Genomic DNA, 11,566 nt, shown 5'->3' with positions numbered 1-11,566 from the left:
ATGAGGAAAGTTCATAAATCCATGCCAACAGCATATAACTCAAGAAGCTGTGTATGGATTTTCATGATATTTAGTATTTAAGTAGCGGCTGCGGAAAAGAAGGTTGTGTTCGAAAATAGTTGACGTAGCATTTTCCGTTAGGACGGTAGTGGGCCGAGTGTGTGCGTCCTTTTGTTTGTGGAATGCATAACTCGAGAAGCCTTGAAAAAATCCTGATGATATTTGGTAGGTGGGTAGGGGTCAGGAAAACGAAGATAAATTATGATTGTGGGCCCCCTAGCGGCTTCCTAAGGTACTGCAGCAAAACTTATTAACAGAAATAAACTGTGCTCTATATATCTCATTTTGACCTATATCTATGGACACAGCTGTTATACAGATGGTTTGCTGGAGGACGCCCTTACACTGGGGACAAAGTCTAAATTGACAAGCATGAAATTCTGATTGACCAGGGATGCTACCAGGTCATCTGTCAGGTCACAGTCTGGTTTTGGTAATGTTTGTGTGTTTGCATGTGAGGAACACAGTTCATGCAGTCATTTGCTATTTAGTAATACATGAATAAGACCTTAAAGTCTTAAATAAAGGCATGATTATTTGGCGAAGAGATGGGTTCGTTGAACTCTAGTTTAGTACTTTGTATTGAAGGACAGTAGGCATCTTATCTTTAGTATCCATTTTCCGATGTTTTTTTCTTTTACATTTATGGTGTATATTTGATCATTTTGCAGCTTCTTTGTTCCATTTACAAACTTTTTTGGAGTGGGAAACGGACGAAAATTGATTTGCCCGGATGCCATCTATACGATCGAATCAGTTTGGTCTATCAAATCTACATGTTTGCAAAAACAAACAAAAACATCTGCAAATTCAATCTAGCAACAACTTAGCATTCTTGTTTACAACATTGTGTTGCCTTATGGTTTTGGTAATGGATTTCTAAGTATGTACTTACTCGTTCATGTAGTATTACTTCTGTACGTAGAATGTCTGAACAAACGGATTATTAAGCAATGAATGTGAAAACATTCTGTGATAGTCCTTTACATAATACTTAAAGTTGGGGGACCGCTATCCCTGGAGCAGCCTTCCGTGTAGTAACCCTGTATAAAAACGGAAATGAGCGCTGCCACCATGCGCTGAAAGGTATGGGAACGGTTTTAAAGACTTTTGTTAGAGGCCATTGGGGCAGTGAGTTGTTATCCACTGTGTCTAGTACACTGTGTTGAAAGACGGAACCAGTCCCTTTCCTTGCAAAGCCTTTGATATGTTCGGAATCTGGGTTTTATTTAAAATACATGACTATAGTACTATACTGATTGAGTATGTCACATGAAATTACTGCACATCTACTCTCCTTTAAATTCCAAAGTATACCCTGTTGTGTCTTGTATTTGACAAAAAAAAACTTATTGTTAAAATGTACGTTTGAGTCATGTAAAACTCCTAGAAAACACGATGTAGTTTTTGTGTATACGGTTGTTACAATGTACCTTGTGCTGCACGATCAAATTTTGATTGCCATTGATTATCAGTATGACACAATTCACAAACTTCATACATTCCGATATGTATTCCAAAGAATTAGAGGAAAGAAACTTTCATATGTATAGTATTTAAATGTTTTGAAGATATTCAAACATCATTTGAAGTAGAGCCTACCTGTATATCTGTACCTAGTTCAAACCTAATTTCTGAGTCTATAACGTGTATAGTGCAGTGGTATTACCTATAGTGCAGTGGCATTTACCTATCGTGTGGCGACAGTACTTCATGCCTACTTTGATTTCATGAAATGAAATGTTGGTCAACAAGCATTGATCTAAGCATTGATTAATAATGAAAAATTGGCTGAAAATTGTAAACCAAGGCATCCTTTGGAGTCACATGTGAAGTGTAATGTATGATAAACTTGAATAATGAATAAAGTATGTTGTATTTTACAAATTGAACATAATCGAGATGTCCTTGATATATGGTCTTTAGCACTGATATCCACACATATAAAACCTACTAGATAAACGTAACACAATTTTTTTCAAATTCCTGATTTTATTCCCGATTAAAATATTCATACACTGAACACATATCCACTAGTAAATTGTTGCATAGATATCAAATGGCACTTACAATTTTCTTGTTGGCAACATATAAAATTTCAATTAAATGTTCGAAGCAGCTTTAAACATCTAATTTCAATAAATCCTTTTGGCATTACACTAAATTCTTGTCACCATGATAAGCTTTCTATAGATATACAGGATTATTTTTCAGAATGAACTATATACAGGTACTTTGTTTCTGAGGTTGACACATAAAAATCGCATATCAAGAATCTTCTTACTTGTGAGTGGAGTAAGTTATACAATATCATAGTCTCTTGATAAATATATCTTGTGAACTGATATCAACATATTTTCAAAAGATTTAGACAGGGATATAAAGTGGACAGGGAAGATCCTTTAGTACTAAGGACAGGAAAGGTCCTTCAATACTAGGGACAGTGAAGGTCCTTCAGCACTAAGGACAGGGAAGGCCCTTCAGCACGAAGGACAGGGAAGGCCCTTCAGCACGAAGGACAGGGAAGGCCCTTCAGCATGAAGGACAGGGAAGGCCCTTCAGTACTAAGGACAGGGAAGGTCCTTCAGTACTAAGGACAGGGAAGGCCCTTCAGCGCGAAGGACAGGGAAGGCCCTTCAGCACGAAGGACAGGGAAGGCCCTTCAGCATGAAGGACAAGGAAGGCCCTTCAGTACTAAGGACAGGGAAGGTCCTTCAGTACTAAGGACAGGGAAGGCCCTACAGGGAAGGCCCTTCAGTACTAAGGACAGGGAAGGTCCTTAAACACTAAGGACAGGGAAGGTCCTTCAGCACTAAGGACAGGGAAGGTCCTTCAGCACTAAGGAGAGGAAAGGCCCTTCAGTGCTAATGGAAGAAGGGTACAGGGAATGGCATTCAAGTTCCTTCTGAGGACTTTGATCTTTTCACAAATGTTTTGGTCTTTCTTGTGAAGACCAGTCCTTTAATGCTCTTTGGTGACTTGACCTTTGTGCTTGTCTGCATAACTTGTTCCAAGGTGTGTTCAGCTCCCACAGTGCTTACAGACTGTTCAGCATGAGGTGAAGTGTGTAGATGTTCTTGTCCTTCAGGATTTGACCTTGTCCTATGAGTTACCTCCGTGTAGCTACTCTCAGCCTCTTTGAGTCTCTGTGTTTGCTCTGGTGTTAGTAACGACTGATACTCGTGGCTTCCTGAAGAATTGAGTCTCTCATTGAAATGGAAAGGCATGGTGTTCGCATCCAGGGGGGATGCTGGGATAGGTGGAAGACTCCGCTGTGACATCATTGCCCTCCCCATAAGGGCGACACCCTTTGGCGGGAGTTTAGGAGGGGAGTTGCTGGCAAGGTTTGTGAAAGGAGGGGGGATGTTCCCCTCACTGTGTGATCTATGAAGTACTGGTCTGCTCTCAGCATTTGTGGAAGAAAGAGACAAAGTTGTAGGATGGGTTGGGAAGGAAAAAGGATTCTCTCCAGGTTTTCCTGCACCCATGGAGGCCGACCTTTTGTGCGTGGTCATTGTTTGAGTGGTATTGTCTGAAGCTAGCTGGCCTGCCGTATAGCTGCTACTGCTATCGCTAGGTGATAACGTTGGGGAAAACACAGAAACGTCGTCGAAGCTGTTACTCTTATTGGACAGGGGTGACATGGGGAAAACAGAAACATCCTGGAAGCTACCACTTCTCCCAGGAGGGGAGGGGAGGGACTGGAAAGGTGAAGAATGATCAGAAGAGAGCGGGCTCATGGCCTCGTACTCGGAAGACACTGACTGAGAAGTTGTGGAGCTTCTTGGAGACCAACTTGCCTTCATGGCAAGATATGTAGAGTTGGTACAGTCTGAAGAAGAAGAAGGAGGTGGAATGGTGACAACATTGGACCGGCCAACAGATGCTGGGTCTTGAGCTGATGAGCTTTGCTGCGATTGGCTAACAGAGGAGCCAATGAGAAGCCCTGCCCCAGTGTCTTGTGGGAAAGACAGGTGACTAGACTGGTTCCTGCCATCCACAGGTGAGACTAGAAAACAAACATAGAGCAAGTGTCACAATTAAAGCTGGTACTCTTATTAATTTACTGAGCATCATTGGAACAAAATGTAAGCAACACATGAAGATACTGTTCCAGTTGTAATAGGTCTTTTTATCATGCTCTCAAGTTTCACACTATGGGTGACTCAACTGATATTATCTAGCTGTATAAATATGTAATTCAGCCTGTCGATGAGGGGCATGTTGGTAATGCGTCATTCAATTGCTCATTTGTAGTTCATTCAATTATTCATTCATTCATCTCATTTCCTCATTCATTCATTCTGACACTACATCACACATGCATGGACAAGTGAATTAGCCAAATGTCAACAATTCAACACAAATATACTACAAAGTGGCATCACTGTGGTGTAATGGTAGGGTCCTTGGCCCGGAAGCCCAGGTCCCGGGTTGAAGTCCCCTGACAGACCATTGCCTTGTTATCCTTAAATACCAGGTTTTCAAATGTACGACGGATATTGGCCATGGTTACCCCACAGATAAAGGTTAACTGGCATTACCTGCAGTATTATGACAGGTCATCCTCCTGAGTGTGGCATATTCTGAGCACATGTCAGGGTCAGGTTCCTGGGCTGAACTTCCTCTCCTCCTGACAGCTGTTTCCTGTTTGGTCGGAGACCTGCCAGCTTTTTCCTGCTGGTAAAAAACACACAATACGTATAAGACACAAGTGACACCAAAGTACAACATTTCTGATTATGTTCAATCTAAAGATAGTACATGTATTATTCATTGAACATAGACATTTACACTAGATAAAATGTTACATCCTTTTGATGCTGTTGAGCATCAAACCATCCAAACCATCAAACCATTCCAGATCTGGACATGAGTGGAAAAAAGTTGCATCATACTTTTGAATGGGGATGTAAATGTCAGTGGCCCAGTGTATGAGCAAGCCTATGGCATAAAACCTTTGCACGCAAGAGCCTCAGAGTGGGACTGACCCAGTGTGCTTGGCTACAATACATAAAGCTTGGCTACAAAGCTGTGCCAATAAGCAAATCAGCATTGCACTACTAAGCTCCCAAAAAAATGCTCAGTCTGAGGTATGCAGGGAAGGTGGACATACAAATAAAATACAGTATGAGGCAAGTCTTTGGACAGAAAAGCACTATTAGCTTAGAAAAGAAACTTTTTGAGACAGAATTTAGGTGAATATACAGCGAGTTCCCAACCTAGTCTGCCATCTTGGCCTGCTGCTGTACAAATGTGTCCACCTGAGTGTTAACTTCAAGATGGGCTTAACATACAGTATTAAGCAAGTCTTTAGGCAGAAAAGACGTCTCTGTTAGCTTAGAAAAGAAAGACAGAATTTAGGTGAATCTACCATCTCCTACCTGGTCCGCCATCTTTGCTTGCTGCTGTACAAAATGTGTCTACCTGAGTGTGAAGATGGGCTAATAATACAATATGAGGCAAGTCTTTGGGCAGAAAAGACGTCTGTTAGCTTAGAAAAGTAAGACCGAATTCAGTTGATCTCCATTTTCCTACCTGATCTGCTATCTTGGCCGGCTGCTGTACACATGCGTGAAGATGGGCTTAACATATTGTTCTATCATTACATTGCAGTATTACAGTATGAGATAAGTCTTTGGACAGAAAAGGTGTCTGTTAGCTTAGAAAGGAATTCAGGTGAATCTCCAGTTTCCTACCTGGTCCGCCATCTTGGCCTGCTGCTGAACAAGCGTGTCCACCTGAGCATCGATGGACGTCTCCTGACCCGGGTGGGTGTGGAACACGTACACACCCTGGCCCATTGGTGTATTGTAGGCAAACACACTGGGGCACTCCTAGTGTGCAGAGGTTTGATGCCATAAGGTCTAGCTGTCTCATACATTGGGCCACTGGCATTACATCCTCATTCAAAAGTATGAGACAACTCTTTTGATGGACTTATTCAGTATAATACTATAAGGCATTAGTCTTTAGACAGAACAGCAGTTCAGTAGCTTAGAAAAGACTCATTGTTGAATCTCCATTTTCATACCTGGTCCACCACCTTGGCCTCCACCAACTTAGGCAAGTCTTTGGGCAGAAAAGATGTCTGTTAGCTTAGAAAAGAAAAACAGAATTCAGTTTCCTACCTGGTCTGCCATCTTTGCCTGCTGCTGTACAAACGTGTCCACCTGAGCGTCGATGGACACCTCCTGACCCGGGTGGGTGTGGAACACGTACACACCCTGACCCATGGGGGCCTGGCGACCAGCCTCGAAGCTGAACCTCCCGTCATCCTCTGCTCCGTAGCTCCGTAGACTCTTCAGGGGCCACTGGGCCAGGACACACCTGGATACCTGGGTGGAACATCATCTTAGCACAGTCAGAACATTATGATACTATTTTAAACTTTATAGCTGTACACAAAAATAAAGCGCTTACTAACAACCTTTCGATCAGTCCTATGACCCTTTTCAAGTTGTAATGACCCAGAGCTTATAACACATTTAGACCAGAAGTGTGACATCAGCAAAGGGTCAAAGATGCTTGGAAGTTGGTATTTCAGTTGATCGAAAGCTTGTTGGTAAGTGCATATGATCTTACATTCAAGTACAGTCAGAACATGTCTCAACATGTTGGAAGTCAAAGAGAACTCGTGCTATTGGACCAGTTTAGCTCACTGAGTGGTGAAGGAAAGAAAGATTATATTGTTAACTGTACTGTATTACAGGTTCATTGTATCAAAAAGTCCCATTCATATGACATTGCTTAATTTTATCATTGACATTTACAGTAATATGTTTATGCTCACCTCCTGAGCCAGAGTGATGCCCCACTGAGACACATGTAGCAGACACTGCTGCCCCTGAGCACCGATTCTCTTTGCACTCTCAGACACTGCCGGTCTCACTGTAAAGTACTGTCCTGCAGTGAAAAGTGTAGGATTGGAATACAGTGTAAGGATTCTATTTTTATGACTTCAGCACCAACCTATCAATTTTCAAACTTCGATATTCTAGTTCAAATTGCTTGTTTTGGGTTGATTAACACTATCTTCAGACCTACAGTGCCACCTTGATCATGTCTTGGAGCCCTGAATCAGCCTCCTTCCCTGAGACTTCTAAGAGCACTGGCGGTGAATGTAGAGGGGAATGCTGATTTGCAATATGGCATATGGATCAGTCTCTTATGGCATGAAGGTCATTTCTGTGCCCGCTAGCAGTACCAAAAATTTGCGCTGTCCTCAACAACAACCATCAACAATCATGGGAGGCACATCTAAGGATGAGCTACCCCAAATCCTTAATTGGCTTCTCACCAGGCAAGTCGTCCCTCAGCTTAGCCTGTATCTGCAGATGGTGCACCCAGAGGTCCAGGCTAGTCTGGTCCGCAGCTGCCAGTCTCCAGGTGGCTGCAGGTGTGGTGACATCAAACACCTGCGTCCTGCCTTTCACCTGGCCGTCACGTTTGTACACACAGTAGTAAGGACCCAGGCTCAGGCTTCCTGTTATCAATCAGGACACATATGTTGATGAAGGTTAGACATCCTGGTAATAAGATTTGTCAGATAGACAAGAAACTGGATATGATTTTGGGGAATGGTCAGACATTCCAGATTGCATCCACTATCTTTTGTCAGTCACTGATGAAAGGTCTTTTTACAAAAAAAGTAGTGGATGCTACATGAAAGATCTTACTCTGACCATTTCCCAGATCAAATTCAGTTCTTGTATAACTGCTTTTTGGAGCAATTAAGACATATTTTTTTGTATGATTAGGATCATATATCTACATGTACTTATACTAGCACATATCACAGTAGGCTCTCACGCGTGCAGAAGAGGGCTCTGAGAATTATACTAGGACGGGAGTACGTCACTTACGACAGTGCACTGAACACTTCGGGTCTTTGTCGACTAGACTGTAGAAGGGACAATCTATGCCTACGGTTTGCACGAACTCTTGTCAACTCTGAAAGATTCAGTTATTGGCTTCCATCTAGACGAGGGGATACCCATGATAGGTCTCTAAGAAACAAAGACAAACTCTCTCACTTCCGGTGTAGAACTGCTCGTTTCGCTAATAGCACATTACCGTACTGTGTAAAGCTCCTGAACCAAGACTAAGGGTAATTTGTGAATACTAGCGAATCTTTCTTTGTATAGTAACTGACCAGTTATTGTAAACGGTAGATGTTATGTTGTGACTCGATCATTTTAAAAGTGTTAACTTGAGTTAGAGGTTGAAGTACTGAGTGTGAAAAAACGACAATTCAGCCATTTGTAAATGTGCTGCAAGTGTTTTTAATGTCAATGGCAATAATAAACCATTCTCTCTCGCTTTGCACAAAAGGTTCGAACAAGGCTATCAGAGATGGCAGACAGCACCCCCTCAGACAGAAAAGCAGTGTCCCTCTGGCTTAGAACATGCAAAAACTGCACAACAGAAAGCACAGACACTCAGACGCCCACACAAACAAATCATCTGACCCAATCTTACCTTTAGGTATTGTGTCTTCTTTTGGTTCATCATCAAAGCAGTGCAATGTGCTGTTGCCATGGCAATGATGCAAGATGCAGAAAGCTCTCTTCCAGGACACAGATCCTTTCAGCTTGAGTTGGAAGCCTTTCTGCGGATTCTGAACGTTCTTACATTTTTCTAACCAGCCCTGGTAAGGAGGAAAAGGAAACCGTCTCAAAAATCAAATCTTTAAGTTGCCCTACGTTGATAGAATGACCCCCAATCATGCAGACTTCAACTTGCGGTCTGATCGAAAATTGGGGAATTTGAAAGTTATGAATTGAAAAAGAAATGGTTGACAAAACAGGTCTCTCACTGGCCTGTGCATACCACAAAAAAAATGCTTGCTTGCAGAATCGTTAAGATACTTGGCCTTAATCTATTCATCATGGTATGATTGGTGTCCTCCAAAGCACAGTGTAAAAGCATAAACATTAGGTAACGTTAATCTTTATGATCTTCAAACCTTTTTAGGTCCTGACGTGTTCGTGAAACCGTCTATTGCTATACAGGAGGACCATTTATTTAACTGGAACTATGGGGAGCAATGGCATAAGTTACTTTCCACACAAATAACAGACAAAGGTAGGTTCAAACTTAACTCGCACCTTGAACACAACCTTGTTTTCCGCCATCCTTTCGAAAACATAAACTTCCGCATATGCGCGCGCACATTTACCAAGAGCGCGCCTAGCGTTTTAGTCGTTAACTGCAGTATTCCATGTTTGACAGGTTTGGGCACACGTCTAGATGTTTGTGCCCGTTTATGCTCCGTCTTTATCAGTTATAAGTGGCTTGAATCCAACGCCAAGACGCAGCTCAAGACGGGGAGCGTATTGAAGACGGATTTATTGAAGTGGCATTGCAGAAGACGTTCAAACGCGACATCCTTCTTACTTCTAAGGTGGGAGGGGGGCGGAGTTACTTACGACTCCTACCAGTCCTTCAGGTATTTGCGACGCCTTGAAACCGGACGCCTCGGGCAGGAAGCTTTAAGTACACACAGCCGTGCGAGTGGAACCTTGACTCATCGACATTTTGGGACTGCATGGCCGCACACGACGTGATCGATGTCGTTCATCAGTTTCAAGATTTGTTGTGACGTCTAAGAACATTGTAAGGAAATTATCACAGCTTGTATCTCCGAATCTATTAAAGGCGTCTTCGTTAACAGAGTCTCAGGACCACAACTGGTGAGTACGGTTCACTTAAGTTAAGACAAGGAGGCCTAACATATACCCATTTCAGTTATGTGACTCTTGAAATTTCACGAAGTTCAGTTTAGCTTTGGGACCAAATTTACACTCCATAATTTTGTCTGTATGTGTTTCGTTATCATCAATGATTGTTATCAGTGTTAATTTGGGCGTGTTTATGTAGTCAGTCTGTGTGCGTTGTACACACCCTACCGTCAAAACATACAAACTGTAAGGGACCATGTTGCTTTCAGTCCTTATTCAGGGTTATCCATTGAATTCGTCATCACAATTTTCTTGAAAAAATTGGATCTAAAAAAATTGACTAAGACTAAGAGAACAGAAGGCATTTGTGAACAGTAAAAGCTGTCAGAGCAATCAACCAACTGGAAAGACTGAATCAACAGATTATCGTTGTTCTGTGGAGAATCATGGATTGTCACCAGCATTCTTCCTTATTTGTAAAATGTAAGGTCATGGGAGGGATTTTTGGCCATCTAATGTTTCATGGGATTGGTTCACTTACGATCGTGTTGTGTTTTCAGTTTTACTGGACCAACTTAACCATAGCAAAATCCTGCTGACCCTAGCCTTTTTTGGTTACGCTGGCAAGGGACATAACATTTTTTATCAGACCTCTACTAGTAATGATTAAAATGTTGTAGAATCGTTTTCCAACACGTTGTCTGCATTTCTGTTGAAATAAAAAAATTGTGCTTGTACAAATTCTACAATTTAACATTAAAATATAATGCTGTCCTGATGCACTTCAGTTAACATTGATGACGAGTATTTGTTGGATCACTTCAGCCAAAATAGTTTTGAAAAAGAAAGAAAAGAGAAGATCCTACTGACCCTGATTTTTTCACCAAAGTTTTTGCATAGACCCCTGCAAGCTGTAAAGACATGTAATACTATTGGGAAATCTAATCGTCTGCTCCATGGGGTGTGGTGATGAATAATAAGAGTTAACGATGTGTGAAATACTGAGTCAGATGTCTTTGTATGTTAAATATGTTTTATTATATTCTAATCACCAGGACCACCTGGATTAAAAGTCTATTGATTGTGTTCAAATAGAAAGTAAACATTGCAAATCTTTTAAAAGTTATGTCCCTTTTTCTAAAGTATACAGGAAGGGGAGGTGACTAATTAACAAGGGACAGTAAATTAAATGCCCCCAGTACTCCTTTCATTTTACCTGTATAGTCGTATATATAGTGTTTTTATTGTTGTCACCCCATCCAGAATAATCTCCTCCATTTTGAAGTATTCAGTTTTTCATAAACTGAAAATGGCTCAAATTGGCAAAATTCATGCAGACAGTATCATAATTACACTCTAACTTAGGAAAAAATGCCCCCAGAGGTGGAGTAGATTATATCTCATACAAAAATTTTCCTGATCAGATAAAGGGGTTTAACCTGTGTAAGATGATCCAGAAGTGTTTACATAATGTTTGTGGGCAAACAAGGGTCTGTCTGCAGAAATTGTTTCTAAGAGAATTGTTGTTTGTTTCTTTTGTGGTGTCGTGTTGGCATGTATAATGTTTTTTTTAGCCCAGAACCCAGAGGGAGTTCAATCCTCTGACATGCCACTGATATTTTGCCATTGCAAAAGACACTAAGCAAGACTTCCCTTACTTTACCCAGGTGTAAAAAAAGTGGGTACCTGACTTTGGCTAGGGAAGTAAAAAGTGGTGGAAAAAGAGGTTTTAGCTCCAATATGTCTTAGATACAGTGGATAACAACCCTCTGAACCTACAGCTTCGAAAAGGCTATATCATTTTTAACCTTATTATTAATTAT

General features: G+C 41.4%; 1 protein-coding gene across 1 annotated transcript; it reads right to left on the bottom strand.

Moving 5' to 3' along the window:
- Window positions 1–2,954: 2,954 nt before the first annotated feature.
- On the bottom strand, window positions 2,955–9,680 carry LOC118421850. Its single transcript, XM_035829352.1, has 8 exons — window positions 9,171–9,680; window positions 8,542–8,710; window positions 7,361–7,546; window positions 6,854–6,966; window positions 6,192–6,398; window positions 5,760–5,897; window positions 4,605–4,737; window positions 2,955–4,069 (listed from the first exon to the last, which is right to left on the bottom strand). Exons 1-8 carry the CDS (start codon window positions 9,195–9,197, stop codon window positions 2,955–2,957), a joined length of 2,088 nt encoding a protein of 695 aa, XP_035685245.1. The 5' UTR covers window positions 9,198–9,680.
- Between the last annotated feature and the right edge of the window lie 1,886 nt (window positions 9,681–11,566).

This window comes from Branchiostoma floridae, chromosome 8, assembly GCF_000003815.2.
Source record: "Branchiostoma floridae strain S238N-H82 chromosome 8, Bfl_VNyyK, whole genome shotgun sequence".
NCBI lineage: Eukaryota > Metazoa > Chordata > Leptocardii > Amphioxiformes > Branchiostomatidae > Branchiostoma > Branchiostoma floridae.
The sequence above is the reverse complement of the archived record's forward strand: the minus strand, read 5'-3'. Positions and strand labels throughout refer to the sequence as shown.